This window comes from Diplotaxodon limnothrissa, linkage group LG19, assembly GCF_057381915.1.
Source record: "Diplotaxodon limnothrissa isolate DT_005_m linkage group LG19, D_limnothrissa_male_GT1.1, whole genome shotgun sequence".
Lineage (NCBI taxonomy): Eukaryota > Metazoa > Chordata > Actinopteri > Cichliformes > Cichlidae > Diplotaxodon > Diplotaxodon limnothrissa.
Genome location: NC_140614.1, coordinates 19,685,960 through 19,710,105, shown reverse-complemented (window position 1 = coordinate 19,710,105; position 24,146 = coordinate 19,685,960). Strand labels below are relative to the sequence as shown.

Below are 24,146 nucleotides of genomic sequence, written 5' to 3'. Positions count from 1 at the left end.
CTGTAACAGGAATAATAATGTAAAACAAAAAAAGTTACCCTCCATTACTGCATGCTAGTGTGACAGTGTGCTTGTGTCTTGATCAAACACAATGGTGGATGGATGTGAGTCTGTCAAACCTTCAGTTTTTACCAACTTTGGCTTTGAAATCACCCGACAGTTTGTGTGCTTCATTTACAACTAGCACTTTTTATGTGAATGTCTCATAATGACTTTAATTCATTGCAATAAATCAAATTTGTTGTTATGTTTTTGATGTCTGGATTTTTTCCAAAACACATCATCATCTATACAGCTTCATATTCCTGTAGAAACTGCATCATGATTGCTGTGAAAACAAGCATTAAAACACCGCCACCTCAGCTTGAGTCATTCAAATAAAGGCTCGAGTCAGCTTGCTGAGTGGGAGTGTCTGTCTATGATTCCTGGGAGTGTCTCATGCATGCACCTCTTGAGGCTTTTCTAGTCTGTACTTGTATTAAACTTCCCCTTGATGTCATACCCTTTACTTAAGAAAAAGCACCATTGAAAAACAGGCTCACTATTTAGGGATTGCCAGATTAGATTTATGACTTTTTAAGAAAATTTGGCACAACATAGAATGTAATTTAACGCCAATTACACGCTCATGTGGGCCTTCGCATGAAGCTATAGCTAAAACCAGTTATAATGATGTCCTCTATAACTGTTTCCGAGCAGTATGTTACTATTAAGTTGTGCACCTGGACAAACTGTAAGAATAAAGGACAGTGTTTCCAATGAAAAGGACTGATTAGTCACCTTTTTGATAAAATACACACCTTTGATACAATAAACCTCCACTACACCGGCAGTAACTGTGATTCATACAGGTCTTATGGTGCTGATAGAAAATGATTAAACAGGCTCTGTAAGCACCATGCACTTGCACGTGCTTTTAGTTTCTTGTATGTATATAACTCTCTCCAACAGTATGTGCTTTTTATATGTAGTTTATTTTATTTCATTAAACACTGTTTAATAATGTCTAAAGAATTTCTTGAAGGCATCAAAGTCCAAACTTCTTGTTCGGGCAAAAATATGTTTGTTTTTGACTGATATGTTATCATGTGATGCATGAATAGGTTGTTTTTCATTGTTACATCAGGTCTTTTGAAGCTATTCCAGGTGGAGTAAGCGTAATGATCTATTACACAGGTAGTTTAATCCAGTGATTCACAAAGTGTGGGGGTTAGGCCTTATTTACTTTAGTCACAAAGTAAAGCCGAGGCAAACTTGAAACTGTTCAAGCAGTTTGTTTTCCTCTTAAGGCCTTGGCTGTTATTCAAATTAAATAATCTGAGATGTTTGTGACAGCAAAATGTCTCTCAAAGACCTCTATCAACCTCAAAGTCGATCATGGCTTTCACTTTTGCAACTGATTAAATGTCAAAATGTTCAAAACCACTAATTTTTTTAATTTTAACTTTTATTTATATGTTTTTAAGAAATAATCTTCACTTGAAAACCAGTCAAATGTAAAAGGACAAAATACAACCCCAGTTTTTTTTTAAAAAAAGTAGTGGCACTGTGTAAAATGTAAATAATAAACAAATGTAAAAATGAGCAAATCTCATAAACCCATTTTATTCACAATAGAACGGAGAAAACAAATCGAGTCGAATCAAATCAAAATGTACCAACTCAATAAAAATGTTGGCTTATTTTCAATTTCATTGCAGGAACAAGTCTCAAAAAACTTTGGACAAGGCCATGTTTACATCCGTGTAGTATCCCTTCTTCAGTTAACAACACTTCGTAAATGTCTGGTAACTGAGGAGACCAGTTGTTGTTTTCCAGTTTTTCCTCAGTCATTTTAAATGAGCTTTGGCAAGGAAAAGACGACGGGATTTCTGGATCATATTTACATACGGTTTCTTCTTTACTTGATTTTTGCTGATTAGTTGCCGCTTCTTTTTAGTACCACTTACTTTTCCAGCCTTTTGTCGCTCCTGTCCAAACTTTTTTGAGACACAAATGCTGCCATTTAACACAAAATAAGCTAATATTTGTCATGAAATTGTAGAATGCCTCAGTTTCAACATCTGATATGGTTTCATTTATTGTGAATAAAATGCGGTTTATTAGAAACACAATGCAAAATATTGCATTCTGATTTTATTTATGTGGCAGAAAATGGAACTGAGAAAAAAAGTAAAGGAAATGTACAGTAAAATTTTTTGTAAATGTACTTTTCACTACTATGTTGTATAAAATTCAGCAAGAGACACAATGTTCATATGCTTATGTTTAATCATTTGCATTTTATTAACACGTAAAAAAAAGGTTTAACTTAAACTGTTTACAAGATACACTGCTACAACTTTCAAAACATTCATATCCATTCGTATACTCACAAAGAAAACAATCAAACCAAAAATTGTATTATAGGCACAAATGTACAGAAATGTTATGGAACCAGTAGCTCTGACACTGCTACACATTCTCTGAATATTTAACTTGAATCGTCTTCACCTGCTGAAACATGTTTTTAACATGAATCAGCACTGTGATCTCATTGCATCTAACCAGTCCATTTTCTCCTGGTGAGTTGGCGCCTGGATGAAGTAATGTGTGTCTGTCTGAGTTATAATTTTAAACAAGTTGCCTTGAACGTTGCCTTTAACACCTGCATGGGAGGAGAAAATAAGGTTGGTGAAGTGCATCTGCATGGAAATATCAAACCTGATTTGGATGGAGAGACTGGCAAATAAAACAGACAAAAGCTTAAAATGCTTTTTTATTTCGCTGAGCTTTTTGATCTTAAATAATATAAAAGATAAGATAAATTTTATTAGGAGAACAGGTCTGTAATTGGATTACACAGAAACTTAGCATTGATACACAGGAGGAGTAGGAGCATGTTAGCACACTCACCTTTTTAGTCTTCATCTCAAAAAATGACAAAAACTTAAACAGTCTTATTTAAACTGCATTTCTGATAGTTGTTGGTCCTATTTTGTAATTGTTTGACAAAATGAAACTAGATATTAGAGGGTAACTCACCTGAGGGAACGCCGTTATCCTCTAAAGATGACACAAGGCACCCTCGCAGTGAGAAACCACCAACAGGGCTGATGTCATCCTGCCAAATGACATAAGACAGGAAGTAGATCAGACTGAGTCACTCATGTAGAAGAATTATTGCTAATTATGAGTAGTTACATAGTTTCCAACACATGAAAACACAACAGTTTGGGCAGTTCGGTTTCTCTTATCAAACATATTAGAATTTTATGTCTTTCATTGTTTAGCTGATTTTAATTTTCTAACAGGTATTTTTCTCATTAGCATTGACTTTGCACTCACCTTGGTTGGATCATAATAGTGAAGGAAAGCAGGTTCTGATCGCAAAACAAACAGTCTCACTTTCCAGTTCTTTCTTCTGTGTCCCTGCGTTTAAAGATGAATAAAGTTTGACTAATTCATTCAAACACAGTGCAAACAAATGACCACCTTTAAGTCAAAGTACATGCACATGGTGCAATGCTAATTTTTGAGCTGCTACGACAGTGTTAATAAGATTAGTGAATGGTTGATATATTTAGTTTCTTCAGCCTATTCTGTGCCCTCTTTCTTAGGAATTATTAAAAGGTCCAGTCACCCAGCGGTGTTTTCACAACCTGACAACTCAAAGTTCATAAATATTATTATTTATAGCATCTTAACACATCTTCAATACAGTAGTTTTACCTGTTTAAGCAGATATCCTCTTTTTATCACCTTCCCACTTAGCTCCACTGCAGACAACGATGTCTCTGCTTTCACACTGCCTCTCTTCTTTAAGCTGTCAGACTGTAATAAATCACAAAATATATTCTAAACCAAGAAAACGCCAAGTTTTCATTTACTCTCTCAGATCAATGTGATTAATTAATTAACACTAAAAAGCCACACTCAGTGTTTAGAGCCTGCTAGTTTGCCATTATCCAGTGCTACATACAAAGCTGTACAGAGCAGTGGAGTCATCCATGAATTGCGCGCTGAGGCCGGCAGTGCGAAGTGCCTCCACACTCTTCTGACCAACAGTTCGCAGGAAACCCTCCTCCAACAGGGCCGAGGCCAGCGTCACAGCCTCCACACGGGTAAGAACCAGCTGCATGAACACCAGCCAGTCCACCACTGCTGAACCTGTGGGAGGATCACACATGATAGCACATCCATAGTATAAGATCAAAAGAGCTTTGCAATTAGTATGAGGCTGAAAAACATTGCAGAAGGTCAAAGGTGTGCCTTGTTTCAAATGCTCACCTGAGAAGCAGTTACTATAAGTGCTGCCCTGCTCCACAAGGTTGCTCAGCTTGATGCCACTGTGCACGTCATACATTGAGTCCAACACCTTGCTTTTTTGAAAGAAGACAAAACAAGATTGAGACATTTGGAACAAAATATACTAAATAAATTCAATCAGGAGACAGTGAAAACTTGTTTTTTACCTCAAGCTAATGTTGTTCAACTGGGATTCAGCCGGGTCTGGCTTGTCTGTCTTGGACTTGCCATTAGTTGTTTGCAGATTGTTGACTGCAGCATTGATATCAGCTGCCCACTCATCTCTCTCCTCCCTGGAACAAGCCTCCAAATAGTGATCCACCCCATGCTTTGTCTGGAGCTTCATCACCAACTATTACAACAACAAAAAGAGACAGATGTTTGCTTTAATTGGTGCCAAAAAAGAAACGAAAACAAACTGTTCTCAGCAGAGGATGGAAATCAAGTCCAGGCAAAAAAGAAACCTGGGGCAATAAATTATCTCTCTGAGTAGGGTATAAGCCTCACCTGGAGAAACACACCTTCAAAGTGGCTTCTAGCTATAAGGAAATGAACAAAGGACTGACTAGAAAATTAAAGAAACAGTACTGGGAACTATGATTTAAAAAGTACAATATTATATGAATGAACATTAAACTCTATCTGCACTTAAAGCAGACTTAAATTTACTAGTTAACTCCTATGTTTTTAATAATTCTTATGGCAATTTTATTATTACGTTAAAGTTTGGAACTTTATTTGATCAATCCACACACATATTATGTCAGAGAACATATTTTTTCAATCTTTAAATGAAATGTTCCCTTAAAATCAATTTTTATTTTATCTATTTTGTAATCTTTTGAATTTTTTGCAACTCTCTCATTTTATTTGCAGAACGCAGTTTACAGTAACCTACCAGCCGATTTTCATACTCCAGGAAAGGACATGTAATCACACAGTCCTTCAGCAGGATTTTCCCTCGCTGGCATGAGTCCCTTTTACTTCCTTCATATTTGTAATACAACAACTTGTCTGGGGTCAGCACAAACCAGCGTGCCTTCCAGTTTTGTACAACATGACCCTGTGAAGAGATCCAAAGTTGGAGTTAAAGTTATTAATCATGTCTTATGTGCCAGAGAGCAACTCAATGAAATCTGTCTTACCCTTTTCACCAGAAATCCTTCTCGAAGAATATTGACTTGCTTGTCTGTATCCATGCTCCTCAGTGGGATCTCAACAACTGAGCTTGCCTGTACATGTAAGCTCAGGCTTTTAATGCAGACGGTAAATGTGTCACCCGGTCTACACCCACATTCACACCCACACACTGAGCTTGCTAAACAGTGTGAATAATCATATATTCTGCAATTTCTACGCATTACCACATGAGGGTACTCTGACTCACTTAGAAACTGAGAGACAATGTTTTCTAATGGTATCCACAGATTTAGTTTTCCATCAGTTATAGTATGTGAAAAATTCAGATTTAAGACATGTGACTGTAGGGAACATCCTCCTAACAGACCAGAAAATTTTATCCTATTATGATTTTAAAAACACCAGCTGGTGGTCCACCACAGCCCTTAGGAGCAGCTGTGCCCGATAGGAATAGAGTTTCATTCAAGTCTCCTACAGATGTTTATTACTGCACAGAGCACATCTGCCCAGTTAATGAGACTCCAAGAAACAAGCATTTTACTCAGACCCCTGCTTTCACAACCATCTGTGGCACTGTCTGCTTCATTTTCCTTTCCTGATTCCTGGTTGTAACAAAACTGATAACCTTTGTGGCGCTTTGGAATACATACATTAAAATGATAATATAGTTTGTGTTTATTTATTTAGACTTAGATGTATTATGGCTGTTGTAGTTCTCTAATGAATCAAAATGCTATATATACACACAATATAATAGGCATGAAATTCCAGAAAATTACTTTTCAAAAATGATTTATTTAATATTGTATTAATAAGTGAACAAAGGGCCCTTTTCACATTAAACTGGTGAAGATGTTTTAGGAAAGATTTAAGCTAAATATAGACCTGGGGTTTTTTCATTGTGACTACTCAAGCTTGTTCTACACAAGTGGGGACTTTATGAACAGAAAATTTGGTTTTGAATTGTATTTGTTGTAATTTTGCATTTTGTATTAGATGCATTGATGTGCAATATTAAACATTTAGTTGAACTTCTGATCATTCTTTGAAAATGTTTTGTTATATTTTACTATTGAACTCAAGCAGTATGAAACCTGTAAAATGCAAATATTTATAACACTTACAGTATTTTAAAGGAATCAAAAGTTAAATAATCGCCATCCATTCACACCAATGGCCAATTTAGAATGGCCAATTAACCTGACCCCATGCCTTTGGACTGAGGGAGGAAGCCAGGGTACCTGGAGAGAAGATGCAAACTCCACACAGAAAGACCCTGGCGTAGTGGAATTGAGCTCAAACTTCTTCTTGCGAGCCAACAGTGCTAACTACCATGCCACCATGTCACCACATAAACTAAAAGGACTAATAGAAAACTGCCCTAGATCTCTTGTGGCTTGGATAAAGCTTTTTGTAACCCTTTCAGCTGCTCACTTTAGGGTTCATCATCATCTGCCTTCATCTTTTCCTATCCCTGCCATTCACCTCTGTCACGTTGACTCTCTGCATCTCGTCCTTCACCCCAATTAATCTTCTCTGTGCTTTTCCTTCTGCCTGGCAGCAACATAGTCAACATCTTTGTCCCATGTATTCACTACCCACTAACCATCTCAGCGTTGACTCGCTAACTTTGTTACCAAAATGCTCAACCTGAGCTGTCCCACTGATGATCTCGTGTCTAACCTTGTCCATTTCGTTTGTCCAATTTTCACATCTTCAACGCTACCTCCCTTCTTTTTGTCAGTGCAGCCATCTCCACCCACTCTGTCACGCTTTAACTATGTTCTGTACCTCTCTTATGCACTGTCTGTTGCTTTTGAAAGTTAGATCCGAGGTTTTAAGTCAACTTTCACTACCTTGTATCTTCCTAATATTTATTACAACGTTTTTGTAAAACTAATAAAAAACACCCAACGTAAATTACGTAATCTACTGTCTTTCTTGCTTAAATTGGTCAATAGAAGAAAACTTCAGATACCAGAAATCATGATCCTTGCCTACAGATTTTGCACATTCGTATCACATCCATAGTGCGTGTCCAGGGCTTTTATTATGAAAGGTAGGGGCAGGAAACATGTTCTCTTATCGACGGACCGTCATGTTTCCGGTATAGATGCAGGCTCTAGCCTCCAGATGTGTTGTTGACGCTGTGTGATGGCTCCAGGTGAGTCTTTTAAAGATGTTGAAATAGCTGACTACTAATTACCTAGTTGGTGCGTGTGTTGTTAATAAAAATCACAGCATACGCTTCGTAATAATTACGTCGGGCAGCATTGACCGGTTGTGCTATGCTAATATATAATCAGCTACACGAAATTGGCTGCAAAGGGAGGCGACTTTAGCAGAGATGCAGCTCGGAGAAGCACAACTTTGGTTGAAGCATAATTATTTTATTGTGAAAAAGATCAGGTTTCTACCTAGAACAAATTGAAAAAAACAACAAGGACGAATCCAAAGTTTAAGATAAGTGTGCATAGCATTTGGAATGACTTTCATATTTATCATAATGCTGATGAGTATTTTCAAATTTAGCTCTAACCCCAAAAACTCTAGTGCAGAAAGTGTTGCAGGGTTTTATATACAAAACTTGAAATTTCCCTCCAGTATAATTCTTGGAATTCACCATGAATCATTAATGGCTCTGCCACATTGCAGTAAGAATGGACAATGATGATTGCATTATTATTATTATTATTATTATTATTATTATTATTATTAAATTACATTCATGGTGGTCGACCAATTTCGATTGGAAAGTGTTTGGCTTATTGTCTCAGACTTTTTGCAATTCCTCCCAGAGAGATTAATGAAGGTCTGCCCATGAATTGCCATCTAATCTGTAACCACAGAAACATTAGCAACATGTTGCAATCAGTTTGAGTCACTCTACAGTGAAGAGTACGACTCTGTGTGTGGAGGAATTTTATGAATTTCTGTGTCAGATCTATGATATCTAGCTTTACTCTGAATACAGATAGTTATCGTTAATTTCTGTGTATATAGACTGCTACAGATTTGCAATTTATGCTTATTTATCACAGCTAATTTTCATATTTTCACAAACAGACTGACCTCATTCGATAGTAAACTGAGTCCATCAAACTGTCTTTTTTATCAGGGCTGCAGTTATTGATTGTTTGAGTGATCAAGCAGATTATTGCATCAAATAAATGTGACATATTTAAATCAAAACAAGAAAACATTTTCTTAATTGCAAAAGTAAATAACTTATAATATCAGTTATAGTTATGTCAGTATATCAGAAATTTTAAAAACGTAAGACATACATACAGCCTAAATTAACTAATAAATTAAAGTAGTTTTTACTCTGTCTTGTTGGAAGGCTTTCTTATATTATTAGGGGGGGGAAACTTATAATATATGTTTTTCTGTTTAGATGTGCTAATAAATGAGCCTGTATGTGTCTGTAAACCTTTAAAGGGTAATGTAGTGGCTGCAGTAAAGAAAAGTGAGCATATTAACTTTCTCAGAACTGAGGTTTTCCCTGTGCAACGTTCTGATGGTGTACATGTTAATAATTAATATTAATAATAACTTAGAGTCCAGCATCACAGCCCCAGGTCAGTAGCTCACAGTTTTACTGCAGCAGAGATGTCCTATTTTGAAATAAAAATATGCTTTAATCAATATAATTTATTGATATTTTATTTTTATATTTTATATGTTCATATCATATCATATTATATTATATTTTGTTGGGCTGTCTTGGTTGACACGCCTCTACAATGTTGCGGTGCTATGGTCCTCAGCTGGAAAAAGGGTGGAGTGCCCACTCCGGGTCAGGGATGAGTTCTTGCCCCAAGTGGAAGCGTGACTGGAGAAGGGTGCGGGAGAACAACAGACGGATTGGTGCTGCGGCTGCAGTGATTCGGATGCTGTACTGGTCTGTTGTGGTGAAGAGAGAGTTGAGCGTGAAAGCGAAGCTCTCAATTTACCGGTTGATCTACGTCCCTACCCTCACCTATGGTCATGAGCTGCGGGTAGTGACCGAAAGAACGAGATCGCGGATAAAAGCGGCAGAAAAGGGCTTCCTCTGAAGGGTGGCTGGCCTCTCCCTTAGAGATAGGGTGATAAGTTCGGTCATTCGGGAGGGGCTCAGAGTCGCCAGTTTGGCATGTGACAAGGGAACGCCTTGGTGTTCCCCCGGATGAGCTGGAGGAGGTGGCTGGGAAGAGGGAGGTCTGGGCTTCTCTGCGTGGGCTGCTGTCCCCGTTACCCAGCCCCAGATAAGCGGAAGAAGATGGATGGATATTTTATATTAATCTTAATCTGCAAAATAATGTTATGAAAGCCTTAAAATAAATATGTTAGCAGAACGTGATGCCCCCACTTTAAACTCACCCCTGCTTGCTTCAGGTGTCACTGCGATAGAAAGTTAAATAAATCCTCTTTTTAAAAACACAACAATTTGCAAACTTTTTATTTACACTTCTGCAGCATTTCTGTTGATTTCTGTCATGTAAAACAAACAGCAGCTGTTGTAGTTTGTTGAACAGGTGGTTTAAATTAAGGTTGCAAATTACAGCATCAAGTCCACCTGAGCTCAGAGTCTCGTTAAAGGCTCCTCTCTTTGCACTGCACCACATCGTTGTAGACGGTCTCTGGCTCCACGTTAAACTATGACAGGTTACTACTGCTATTGTGTTATACACACACACACACACACCTCGGTTTCTATAGCAGGTTGATATTTAGTTGTAAATGTGGGTGAAATACTTACATGGTGACAGCTGTGCGATGCAGAGTCGTGGATTTAAAAAAAAAGCATCGAAGCAAAGAATTTGCATTGAGGATTTTTTTGCAGTTTTTGAATGAGTCGAATGGTTACAGACTCGCATTTCATCGGCACTTTGCACCAAAGTCTCTGTGAACACAGCACCTGATTGTGAGTGGTCGTGGACCTGAAGCAACCATTTCAAAGACAACAAGATCACAAGTTCACTGCACACGCCACAATAATTTTGGTGTCTCCAACCTCTGCTTTCCCTAATCTGACTGTAGTGTAACCAAGCTACAGTCAGTGTTCATGAAAGTTTAACTGTGTCCACTAGAATGTTTATTAACTTCTTTAGCTCAGAACAGTATCTTCAACAGAAATCTGCATTGTTTGCTGTTAGTTCAGGTTACTTTTTGATCATTTAGCAAGAAGAAGAAGAGTGCATATATCGCTGAGTAAATTAAACATCAGGTACATCATAACATTTTATTTCATATTGGCTAGGGGTGAATTTTTATTTCTAGAGATCAATTCCAGCTGTATTTGTGCACTTTTCTTTAGTTGAGATGAAAATACAATTTTTTGAAATTAAATTGTTTAGCGATTTTGAACTAACAGGGCTCTAGACTAACTTTTTGCCATGGGCGTACCGGTACGCCTAACTTTAAAAAGTTAGGCATACCGGCACAAAAGTTAGGCGCACACAAATTTTATAATAATTTATATAATATAATGTGTTTCAAAGCATTCAAAGATTGATGACACCGTGTCAGAGCACTGGCTATGAATTTCAGAAGGATCAGGCCTTAACTTAACAGAAAAGTTAGCAATAGTTCTTTTCCTATTACAGCTACATCCACTTTTGTCGTGCCTAGGCTGCTCACTAGGGCTGGGTATCATCACTGATTTCTATAATCCATTCGATTCCGGTTTTCAAAGTCCCGATTCGATTCAACTTAGCCTCAGACAGTCAGAAATATTATAATTCTGATCATTTATCAGTACTGACTTCATCAGAATTGTGAACATCACAGCAGATGTTTACGTCTTTGTGTGGAATCCGTGTACCTGCTCTCATTTGCTGTTTGGTTGTTGTTGAAATGGTTTTGTGAGCTTTAACCCTTTAAGACCTATCATAGAACCAAGTCCGCCAGAGCTTATATTATATTTTTACATGCTGTGGAGCCATTTTTGGGAGCATTTCAAGTTGCTATACATCAATACAACCATTATAGCCCAAACTTTAATAATATGTCTGCATTAGGTGCATAGTAATTACATAAATTGCAAAAAAGTGCAATAAACTACAAAAAAATTGAAAATCGTTTTTGTTTTTTTAACATATATTTCTAGTTAGAGAAATTTAAGAGGCTCATCCCTCAAAACTGTAAATACAAAAAAGTTGCACAAACTAGTTTCCCACCACAGGAAATTTCTTTTGAGTGTCTTCATAGTTTTATTTTTGAAATACACCAATTTTTATATACTGCAGGAAAAACGAAAATAAATATTATAGTGCAAATTTGCAAAATAACAGTATATGCATCAAAATAAACTATTTCCAGCAGTGCAATATGAGTCCTAAGCATCCCAGAAACGACACAGAAAGGCATAAAGTCAAACATAACTTTTTAAAACACAAGTATAGGCTCATAAGGCCCCGATCGTAAAAAAAACTACATTTCCGCAAAATGACGTCACTTCCGGTTTTGGGCAGGTCATGTGATAGTTCGCGCTGATGGACATAGGAAGTGTTACAAACAGCTGATCGGATCAGCGAAGCGTGTTTCTGGAATATCATGTTTTTGTTGCTGCAAGTGATTTTTATGCAGTTTTTGCAAAGCTTTATGTGGAAGGAAACTGTGACCTAGGACAAGCTGATGGCATAAGATGTAAGTACAACTCCTCCGGTTTCATATGCAAAAAAAATTATTGCGCTAGCTTACGTGGTTGCAGTGCTACCGGGATTTAAAAATGGAGTGTGCCCGCTCCGATCGGCTGTAAAGGGTTAATCTTAGAATCTGACGTTTCTGGCAAAACACAGTTATATTTAAAAGTCGATTCAGGATTTAATGAATTGATATCGCTTTATTCAAGCTACTCACCTCCCACTTCCACCTACACTTTCAACTGGACCACGGCCAATCAGAGAGGTCCCGCCCCTTACTAGCTCTGATTGGTTTAGTCCACGATAGGGGCAAAATGTGTGTCTGTTGTTGACCACAGGGAAGGTTGCAGTTTGTTTTTTTTGGTTTTTTTTGCTACCCGAACATTTGGTCGCACAGGTGCAACCAAATATTTTTTTTTAGTCGCACCACTGAAAAATTTGGTCGCATTTGCGACCAAATTGGTCGCACTCTAGAGTCCTGACTAAGGAAATATATAAAAGGCAGCCAGTACGGCCCAAATATTTTCTACTGTGGGTGAGAGTGTAGGCCAAAGGGAGCTAGATGGCATCAAATGAAAGGCAACAACTATGTTGTGTTCATTCTTAGGCTACCAAACAGCAAGTTAATTTTTAGCAATAATACTACTAATATTTTAGTTTGAATATTAGGGTAATCATATTATTAAGAAAGCTTCTGGCACCTCACAGAATTAACTGTAACACTTAATTTCCTCCTTCAGTCCAACACTAAATCCACCATGTAAGTGAGCAGGATTACTATTGCATAAAAACTCCATCAGTAGAGTAAAATTAACCTGTGTCACAACATTTATAAGGCCTGTGCTAATCTTATAATTCACTGGTGGAAAACCTTAAGTGGTCAAGTTGCCTTCAAATCATAGTTACTTAGGAAACATTGTTACGTTATTGGTGGATTTCATTTTGGCATTTTAATAGTTTTTGCTTTATTGGTTTCTACAAGCAGTTTTATTTAATTTGATCAAATTAAACAGTACTGTGTGTTTGCAGTAGTCATTGAACTCCATAACATAAGGTAATAATACCAGCATGATTACAAAGTTGCCATTGTTCATTATGAGTGTGTGTGTGTTTCAGTGTTTCCTGCAGATGTCCAGCAGCTGTTGGTGATAAAAGAAGAGATTCCTTATGAATGCAGCCCTAATCTGGACCATCATGACTCAGAGCTTCTTCACATAAAGGAGGAACAGGAGGAACTCTGGAAAAGTCAAGAGGGAGAACAGCTCAGTGGGCTGGAGGACAATATCTCTGGGTTCCCATTCACTGCTGTTCATGTGAAGAGTGAAGATGATGATGAGAAACCTCAGTTCTCAACGCTTCATCAAAGCCAAACTGAAAACAGCAGAGAGCCTCCAGCTAGCAGCTCAGCTGAACAGATAAAAACAGAAATCAATGAAGAAGACAGTGGACCACCAGAATCAGAACCACATGCAAACTGTCATTTACAATCTAATACTGATGGAGAGACTTCAGAGTCTTCTAAGACGGAAGTCAGTGAGGACGATGATTGGCAGGAACCTTTGTCAGATTTTGGACCAGAAACTGATGACAACGACAGCGGGTTAAACAACAGCAGAGGGTCAAGTGTAAATAAGGATGTGGGATTTAAGATTGCAAAACAGTCTTTAGGTTGCTCTGAGTGTGGTAAACAGTTTGTCTGCAAGCAGTCTCTTCGGAAGCATGTGACATGTCACTCAGAAAAAAGGTCTTCCAACAGTTTGGTTAATGAGAAACATTGTAGAGTGGATCAAAACTGTGATTCTCATATGACCGTCCACACAGGAGAGAAATCAGTTAGCTGTGACGATTGTGGTAAAAGATTTAATCAAATGAGAGATCTTAAAATACACACACGGGTCCACACAGGAGAAAGACCATTTGATTGCAGTGAGTGTGGCAAAAGATTTAGATATCAAGGAAGTTTGTATGTACACATGAGACTCCATGGTGGAGAGAAACCATTTTCTTGTAATAAATGCGGTAAAAGGTTTAACCTCAAGACAAATCTTAACAGACACTTAAGATCCCACACTGAAGAGAAACCGTTTAGCTGTCACATTTGTGGACAAAGATTTAACTATAAAAGAAATCTTAACATGCACATAAGAGTGCACACAGGAGAGAAACCTTTTAGTTGTGACGATTGTGGACAAAAATTTAACCAAAACAGAGATCTTAGGAGACACATGAGAGTTCACACAGAAGAGAAACCGTATGTCTGTGGCGATTGTGGTAAAAAATTTAGTTATCAGTGTAATCTGAAGAGACACATGGCACTTCACAAAGGAGAGAAACATTTTACTTGTGGGGTTTGTGGTAACAGCTTTAACAGAGAGGGGAATTTAAAGATACACATGAGAGTCCACACAGGAGAGAAACCATTTGGCTGTGACACTTGTGGTAAAAGGTTTAACCAAAAGATACATCTTGAGACGCACATCAGAGTTCACACAGGTGAGAAACCTTTTGACTGTGAGTTTTGTGGCAAAAGATTTAGACACCAGTGTAATCTAAAGATACACATGAAAGGTCACACAGAATAGTTTAGTAATAGATACAAATTGAATTTCAGCTGTTCCTTTATTCGCTAGGGGTTGCCACAGTTTTTACACATACCCTTGCTTACGCAGTTGTTCCACATTTTATTCATGTTACAGTTTTACTTCAAAATGTATTACATTTATTTTTCACCTCAAAATTCTACAAACAATAATTTAAAATCAAAAAGCAAAATATAAAATGTACAAAAATACTCACACCCTGTGCCGTGACAATCAAAAGGAAGCTCAGGCAGCTGAGAGATTATGGCAAAAAGGCTTTAGTCAGGGAGGTGACCAAGACCCCAATGGTCACTCTGAGAGAGCTCTAGTATCATTCTGTAGAGAGAGAAGAACCTTCCAGAAGGACAACAATTTCTGCAGTACTCCACCAATCAGGCCTTTATGGTATAGTGACCAGTCAGAAGCCACTCCTTAGTAAAAAGCAAGTGACTGTCCACCTGGAATTTGTCAAAAGGGACCTGAAGAACTCTCAGACCATGAGAAACAAAATTCTCCGGTCTGATGGAACAAAGATTGAACTCTTTAGCCTGAAGGTCATGTGTGGAGGAAACCAGCCACCAATCAACTGGCCCATACCATCCCTACATTAAAGCTGCTAGTGGGGGCAACATCATGATGTGGGGATGTTTTCAGCGGCAGGAACTGAAACTAGTCACGGTCAAGGGAAATATGAATGCAGCGGTGTTTAGAGATACCTTGAAATGAGGTGAAGATTGATCTTCCAACTGGACAGCAATCCAAAAAGACTTGAGGCTCTAATTGTTGCCAGAAGTGCTTCAAGGTATTGAAGAAAAAAATGTACATAAGTATTCACAGCCTATGTTTTTCATTTTTTATTTGCAAGAATTTTGAGCAAACATTTTTCACCTTGTCATTATGCGGCAGTGTTTGTCGAGTTAAGAGGTGAAAATGAATTTGTAACATAACAACAAGGAGCAAGAAAACCACTGTGAATGCTTTTCAGGTGCTCTGTGTGTCTCTTCCCAGGATCAAATCTGAAAACCACTACACTATGGAGACATTCATAAATTATATAGAGTAATATATATATGAAGCCATTTGGTTCTGTAGCATATTTTGAGAAACTCCTTCAACATTTTTAACCTTATGTTTTTATGAGTGTGTGACACCAGATTATTAAAGCAACTTCAGATGATAAAGTTCTCTCCAATCTGTATAGGATTGAGGGTCTAGAGGGTATCAATACTTTTTGTAACAGCCTTTTATCTTAATGGAATGATTTCAAGTATCTTTCAGTCATAATTTGTAGGTATTTTGTTGTTTGTAGCGCATAAATAACTCATATGTTGTTCATATGTATATACAGCATGTCACTATTTTGTACATTTATGAGACATTTTGCTTGAATTGGGTTGTATTCATTTTACATGAAGTAAAGTTAAATGCTGATAATAAAAGGAGAGATGTGGTAGTAGGTGAAGTGTCAATAATGAGATCAGTGGCGATGTTACACTGAACAGTAAATAATGTGTTAGTTTCAAACCACAGTGTTGCCATTTTAATGTGTCCTGTGTAATATTTAGAGTATTTTTTTTACTGAATTTGAAATGTGTATTTTTAAAGTTAATATTTGTATATTATGTTTTGAGAGTCAACCTGGAAATTGCACACCAGCAAACTGCATGTGCATCACCTGGGAGACCTGGTCTTCTCTGATTGGTTATCATGTCCATAGCCATCTGAAAAAAAACTCACTGTTTAAGATTAAGACAGAGGCAAATGAGGTGACGAGTGTAAAAAATAGTCAGTGCTCCAAATCCATTAAAATATTTATATTTCACTGTGAGATGTTGATACTTACAGATATTACTCACCAGATTTTGGAGTGAAATAATGCGCTCTTTACCTCACTACACTTACCCGACAGCTGGGATATTAGGAAAAAGTTATGGCACATTACTATTACTCATTTATTTCTCATACCTAACACCTGTTAATATTATTCGTATGAGGTATGAATGATTAAATAATATTTATTAATTATTCATATGGTAGAGTTATATGAATACATATGGTGTATGTTCTTTTTGTTTGCGTCAGCAATCTTTCTTTAGTGTTAGTTCTGTGGGTGTGCATTTGCACATGTGTTTTGTTAAATCTTTGATTAAAATGACAACATGTCTTTAATACATGTTGAGGAAATCTGCTCATTATAATTTCTCAGTTTAAATCATTTTAGGTGGGAAGTCATTAAATATAACTTAATATTTATTACAGTTTTCATAATAGAATTTTTTTCTTCATTTTTTTAACAAAACATAAATAAATGGCTCTGTTGTACCTCATGCTGGATTATGTTCACAACGTAAAAAAAATCTGTAGTTTTTTCACAGGAATATTTGTTATTATTTTTTAATCCCAGAAATATCTGTAAATTGCTTTAACAAACTTCTTCTTCATGAGAGTGTTGCTTTGGTAAACAATCAGTCTGGTACTCTATTACTTCTGCTTAAGTACAAACATGAAACTGCAGAGACAAAGCTTCAATCCTTTTGGTCTAGCCTGTATCTTCAGATAATGGATAATATATCCAGATTGTTTAAAATACAGATAATTTAATCCGGTTGTTCAGTTTGACGTCACTAGCCGTGTCTGGGTCTAAACTCCGCTGCAGGTCCATATATCAAACGATGACTGTGGCATTACTGAGAGTTGAAAAACTGTCTAAAGTCTTCATCTTTAATAAAATGATCAGCGTTCTGCTCTACCAGGTGTAACAATTGAGTTTAACATCCAGGCATCCATGAAAACGGAATTTATGACATTTAACGGAGTTAGAAGTTAGCAGGAAGTTAGCTCGCTAGCTTCTATCTAAATACAATATAGCATGTCCTGACTGCGGGGTTTTGGAAACAAATTAAAACGTACATCTCTGTTATCACTTCCAACATAAATGAAGACAGAAAACGAAACAGTAGTGACGTTTGTAGGGTTACTGAAGTTTGGCTAGCTGGTATATAATGATGTGCTACGTGACCACTAGCGACACAGCTATGTTAGCATAATATGAACAAACTAACTTTTTTTCCACTCGATAAAAGTTAACGTGAGTGTTGTCGGTGGTCAGGAACAAATGTAATCGCATGGCAGGATGCTGTAAAAGGACAAAACTTCAGCCAGGAGAACAACTGAAATAATCCATCCACAATACGAGGTTAGTCATTCATATACTGCTGTATGGGCTGGGCTGTAGTTACATCCTAAGGTTTTAAAAACTGAGCTTAAATAAATGATTAGTGGTAATAAAAGCCGAGGGAGGTCAACAGTGATCACTGACTGTTTTAGGAGCTTTTTGAGATCAAATAGAAGAAAATACATAGCATTAAATATGTTAACAACACAAAAGCCATATTAAACGCAGACTACTTTAGACCCGGAAGTAGGATTCGTCGCGTCATCACTGAACAACCGGATAGTCATCTATTTCAAGCTTGCATTTTGACCTAATTCATCTCCTTTGCTTCACACAGACTTTTTTTTTTTTAATGTATGTGTTACCGGCACCAGACCTAGGGGAATCTGGACCGGCAGCAAGCGGCACACAGGCTAGAGAGCACTGCGTAGCCAAATATGAGCAAACTGTGGATTAATAGAGAGGACACCGAAGTTAGCGTCTTGCTCAGGCCGGAGCTCATTTATTTCTACATATACACAATACAAATCACACTAGACCATGCATTCTTCCCATAAAATAACAGAGTTCATAAACATAAATAAAGTTACAAAAAGCATTCTCTCAAAAGCAAAATAAATACAAACTAATTCAAAATGACTTTACATACTCACAACTTAAAACACTCGCGGTTAAAGCATAACATCATACCAAAATAACCCATCTCACATTCACACAACCTTTCCCCACATTCGCGCCATATACGCTATTACTTTTGAACATGGCGTCCCCTGAACGCAACACAACATGGCGGCAGACGACTGCAAACGTTGTTTCACCAACAAAAACCTTTCCCCTTAATACATGTACTCAGTACTGCTTGGCTAAAACTAAAACAAACACTAAAACACATTTTCGGAAGTCGCAGGTTGCCACTATCATAGCATATACTTATAGTGCTACGTAGCATTATAGCATTATGCCGATGATACACTAATACTCATTACAACAAAATACCACTCTCATCTCAAAATATAGCCGAACAGTTGTTACTCAACTTACATGACATTTATTACCAGTTCGGTAACATAAAAGTTTGTTTGTCAGTACCTGTGGATTAATAGAGAGGACACTGAAGTTAGCGTCTTGCTCAGGCCGGAGCTCATTTATTTCTGAGCTGCGCATGCGCAGAGCCTATAGCTAGAGTCTCTCTGGTAGTTTCACAGCAGTGCAAGAGCACCATCTACTGGCATAATGAAATATAACCATGGTCTGGCAACACATAACAATGTCAAAATAAGTCACAATAATAAACAAAAAATAAGGGGGTAATTGGTTTTCTTGCAAAAACAAACATGTAGCTTTTTCAACCTGCTACATATGCAGCAAAAACCTACTTAAACGTAACTGGTCGAGAAAATTACAAGCCAACTACAGGAAAGCTCATGGTACAAAAAGTGATGGTAGTTTCCCTTAGACAGAGTGTTTTCCTGCTCATTGTACAGAAGGCGATGGTCTTTGCCATACAGATTCACTAATACAGTTTAAGGATAGTAAAGAATGTATCTATGGCTTTTATTATGAAAAATAGACCGGAAGTATGTGCATTATTGCACAGGGGAAGAACAAGTTGTGTTTCCAGTGCGGGTGCGCATCATCAGGCAGGAGCATCCAGAGGTAGAGTAGAAGGTGTATAATGGCTGCGGGTGAGTGTTTTGAACTTGTTGAAAGAATTACCGGTGATCTGTGAGGTCAGCGGGTTTGTTGTGAATGAAAATCTCCGCATATGGCTCCAAACAGTGCGCAGCTTGCCACGTTTGCGTCAGTCTGAACAAGCGTCCCCCTAACATGTAGTCAGCTACATGAACTGATACCTTCCAATAGAAGGAGAGAAGGAGCTAAGGGAGGAAGCTAAGCGACACACGGACATTAAGCATGGTCGTATGGGAGCAGTGAAGGCAGATACTCGTCTGATAGATACAACCCCATTTCCAAACAAAGTTGTGTAAAATGTAAACAAAGACTGAATGCAGTGGTTTGCAAATCTCATAAACCCATATTTAATTAACAATAGAACACAGAAAGCATACCACATCTATAAACTGGAAAAATTAACCGTTTTAAGAAAAGAAATGAGATCATTTTGAATTTGATGGCAAGTTGGGACAGGGTCATGGGCACGAGAGCATAGGAACAAGAGCAACCAACTTTGACTGAGGGGCATTTGGCTCAAGTAAATTTACTATTCCATTAAAAAAAAAAAAAATTAAAGGTGCTTGCTCTCACACACAGCCTGCATAACTGCAGCCATGCATGTACACTCAGAGAGCTGTAGCCACAGTTATAAAAGTGCATACATGTCTTTGATTGCAGAGGCAACAAACAACAGAGACATTATCTGTGCAAACAGCTGACTATGAGCTAAAAGTATCCTCAAAACATTAGCATTTGATTTGCAGAATTTTAGTAGACTGATACTTTAAAACTAACAGCACAAGCTGATGTGTGACCTCGTTTTAGAATCAAAGACAAGTCTTCCCAAAGTCTGACCTGCACCTGTCCATCAGCTCAGGGTCCCCCTCGGTCATGCTCGTTAGCACTATTGCTGTACAACCATTAAACCACTGTTAACCAGATAAATAATCTAAGCTCGCAAAACATTTAGCTGTGACATTTGACAGGTTGTCTGTGTTCTATTGTGAATTAAAAAAAATGTGGATTTATGAGACTTGCAAATCTGTTTTATTTACATTTTATGCAGTGTCACAACATTTTTACAATTGTGATGGCATATGCAATTCCTCTAATATTGGATCATTAGCATACAGATTACAGAAAAATTGTACACAAAAAACTTCATAAAATGCAGAAAGTTGAAGTATTAAAAACAAGAAATCCAGCTGTGCAAAGAAGTCAACGTCCATCATTAGCTTGTCCCAGAGGAATGAAAATACTCAGTGAATGTTACCTGCATTTAAAAATATGGAGAAAAGGACCACTTCAAATGATTGATTTTGTATTTCCTGGTCTAAAATGTTTGCCAGTGGATGATCGTTCTTTGTGTAATGGTTAAATGTTAGCTAATCAATCAAATGGTTCACCCTGACAGAGAGAAAAAAATACATTTATAAGTATTCCCTGTTAACTGAAACAGTTCAGTAAAAGGAAATCTATCCTGCTGATTTTTATGTTATAGGTTAGTAGTAGGTAGCAGTAGTGGGTGTAATATTCAGCAATAGGAAATGGTGGAGTGAGAATAAATTTGGAGTATTGTAAAGGTGTATGATACCAATAGCTGTACATATCAGAAGAGGAGCTGCATGGCTAGTGTTGAGTTGTGTATTTCTGGCACAAATGAAAACTGAATACTCAGTCGGACACTCAGAATTGAAATGATTTTTTGAACTGGGAGAATATACGGGCATTTGTGTACCCTTCAGCCGTAAAAGCCTGATAGGGTATTGTCGACACCCCACCTGATAGGTGGACGATGTGGACACCCAGGTTTGTGCATGTGATAAATCGTCATAGAGGTGATGTATTGTTTTTGAAATTCATAACGTCGGCACATCAACTGAAAGATTACACTAACTTCAAGGTCAAGATGAGAAGTCAACTTTTCTGAAAACTACCCATGATTTTCCAACTTATAACATAGGTTCATCTGCTAAGAGGCTGAGGGGCAGCACTGCTGGCTGGATGGTATTGGATGGCAATGTCATTTTCTATTAGGTGGTCACAGTTAAGATTAATTTAGATTATATTTAATAGCACTGTCTATCCACAGTCATCTCAGATCTCACTAACATGGAGTATTAGTACCAGTGATAAGTTATGTGATTATAGAGTTTTTGCTCTTAATTATGAGTGTGTGTGTTTCAGTCTTCCCTGTAGATGTCCAGCAGCTACTGGTGATAAAAGAAGAGGTTTCCCATGAATGTGAATGGAGCCCCAGTGTGAACCATCCTGACTCAGAGCTGTGGAAAAATCAAGAGCGAGTTCACTGTAATGGGCTGGAGGAGGATATCAAGAGGTTTCCATTTACTGTTGTTCATGTGAAGAGTGAAGATGAAGAAGAGAAGCCTCAGTCATTAAAGGTTCATCAAAACCAAAATAAAAACAAGATAGAGACTGAGACTCAAGCGAGCAACTCCTCTGAACAGAGGAAAATGGACCGAAGTACAAATAACAATATACAAACAAATACTGATGGCGAAGCACCGGAATCTTCTGAGACTGAAGTCAGTGAGGATGGCTGGCAGGAACCTTTGTCAGATTGTGGACCTGAAACTGACGACAGCGACAGCCAATTGAATGACGACAGAACACCTGAGTCAGGTGTAAATAATGCAAAAAGGTCTTCCAGTTGTTTGGTGAATGAGAGAAGTTCTAGAGTGGAGCAAAGTGTCGATTCTCAGATGAAGCGATTTGGATGTGATGATTGTGGTAAACGATTTAACCAAATGAAAGATCTTAGAGTACACATGAGAGTCCACACGGGAGAAAGACCATTCTGTTGTGCAGATTGTGGTAAAAGATTTAGATATCAAGGAAGTCTGAATGTACACATGAGGCTCCATGCTGGAGAGAAACCGTATGCTTGTGATAAATGCGGTAAAAGATTTAGCCTAAAGACAAACCTTACCAGACACATAAGAGTCCACACGGGGGAGAAACCATTTAGCTGTGACATTTGTGGACAAAGATTTAACTATCGAAGAAATCTTAACATGCACATAAGAGTACACACAGGAGAGAAACCGTTTAGTTGCGACAATTGTGGGCAAAGATTTAACCAAAAGATCGAACTTAGGAGACACATGAGAGTTCACACAGAAGAGAAACCGTATACCTGTGGCGATTGTGGTAAAACGTTTAGTTACCAGTGTAATCTGAAGACACACATGGCACTCCACAAAGGAGAAAAACAGTTTGTTTGTGGTGTTTGTGGTAACATATTTAACCAAGAGGGGAATCTAAAGATACACATGAGAGTCCACACAGGAGAGAAACCATTTGGTTGCGATTTCTGTGGCAAAAGATTTAATCAAAAGATTCATCTTGAGACGCACATTAGAGTTCACACAGGGGAGAAACCTTATAACTGTGGATTTTGTGGCAAAAGATTTAGACACCAGTGTAATCTAAAGATACACACCAAACTCCACAAGGAATAAATAAGTATTGAGAGTCTCAACGGGATTTTTTCCCGTGACTGGGAGTAGCGATGCCCATCAAAATTATCTCTGCAAACACAATGATGTGCAAAACAGTGTTCTTATCAGTGCTGTTTTTATTTTTGACAAAGCTAGCCATAGGGCTGCTCGATTATGGCAAAAATGATAATCACGATTATTTTCACTGAAATTGAGATCTCGATTATTTGACGATATTTATTTAACAATAACAATGTATTGAATAATGACTTTAAAGATTGTCAAAAAATAATATAAAATAGTGTGCAAATACTGATAACAGTGCAAATGTTTGCAATATAAAAAATAAATGAAAAATGTAAACATCTATGTTTAGTGAACTTTGCAGCGTTGCTCTGTGGTGCAGCTACGACACTGTAGCAAAGTTTACACACTATGTCTCCTTGATCCACGTCTGACTCCGCGAACCCATAATGTTTCCACACCACTGAAGTTTTTTTTTTTACCTCTCTTTTCAACCAACGGCAGTCACTCTCCTCTCCAAATAACTTCTGCTTAGCTTTCCGAGCTTCCCTCGGGTCCTCTTAATCAGTGGTCCCCAACCCCCAGGCCTCGGACCGGTACCGGTCCGTGAGTCGTTTGGTACCGGGCCGCGAGAGTTGAGGCTCAGGTGTGAAATGTATAGTTTTCAGGGTTTTTATCGGTTTTCAGCGTTATTTTGTTATCGTTTTTATCGTTTACTCGGTTTTCCTTGGTCTTTTCACGTGTGTTATGAATAAATCTTCTTTTTTTCGGTACCGGTACTAGTTTTATTTTGTTGTATTTATCCGCGACACCTTAAAGGCCGAGTGTTGTGCCAAGTGATTGCCTGCCAAAAACTGATTTCCAATGTTTCTGTTTATTTTTTTTACATGTAATATCTTTACGTATGTTGGTAAATAGACTTCGGTGAACAGGGTTTACGAAGGGGTTATATATAGAATTAAAAAATTATCTGTTTTTCAAGTATCTTTATAACTCTGTGTTATTGTACTTACATTATAACCAATCTGGTCCTTTATCCCCACTTAAAATATTTTTACAGAACTATTGTAATATTTGCTGCCATTTCTGCTGTCCTCTTGGCCAACTTACTCTTACAGAAGACATTTTTAATGTTAATGAGATTTTTGTAACTGCATAAGTAAAGGTTATATAAAAGTCA

At 37.6% G+C, this 24,146-nt stretch overlaps 3 protein-coding genes across 3 annotated transcripts; 2 read left to right on the top strand and 1 right to left on the bottom strand.

Moving 5' to 3' along the window:
• Positions 1 to 2,519: 2,519 nt before the first annotated feature.
• Positions 2,520 to 8,934, bottom strand: plek2 (pleckstrin 2). The gene is made up of 10 exons (XM_085342922.1): positions 8,922 to 8,934; positions 5,433 to 5,509; positions 5,186 to 5,350; positions 4,455 to 4,639; positions 4,270 to 4,361; positions 3,962 to 4,149; positions 3,712 to 3,813; positions 3,328 to 3,411; positions 3,025 to 3,103; positions 2,520 to 2,647 (listed from the first exon to the last, which is right to left on the bottom strand). Exons 2-10 carry the CDS (start codon positions 5,484 to 5,486, stop codon positions 2,520 to 2,522), a joined length of 1,077 nt encoding a protein of 358 aa, XP_085199048.1. The 5' UTR covers positions 5,487 to 5,509; positions 8,922 to 8,934.
• On the top strand, positions 7,561 to 14,723 carry LOC146612052 (uncharacterized). Its single transcript, XM_085342911.1, has 2 exons — positions 7,561 to 7,591; positions 13,170 to 14,723. The coding sequence occupies exons 1-2, from the start codon at positions 7,582 to 7,584 to the stop codon at positions 14,633 to 14,635; spliced, it is 1,476 nt and encodes a 491-aa protein (XP_085199037.1). The 5' UTR covers positions 7,561 to 7,581; the 3' UTR covers positions 14,636 to 14,723.
• A 4,715-nt stretch (positions 14,724 to 19,438) lies between these two features.
• LOC146612051 (uncharacterized) lies at positions 19,439 to 22,963 on the top strand. The gene is made up of 2 exons (XM_085342919.1): positions 19,439 to 19,492; positions 21,669 to 22,963. The coding sequence occupies exons 1-2, from the start codon at positions 19,483 to 19,485 to the stop codon at positions 22,961 to 22,963; spliced, it is 1,305 nt and encodes a 434-aa protein (XP_085199045.1). The 5' UTR covers positions 19,439 to 19,482.
• The last annotated feature ends 1,183 nt before the right edge of the window (positions 22,964 to 24,146 follow it).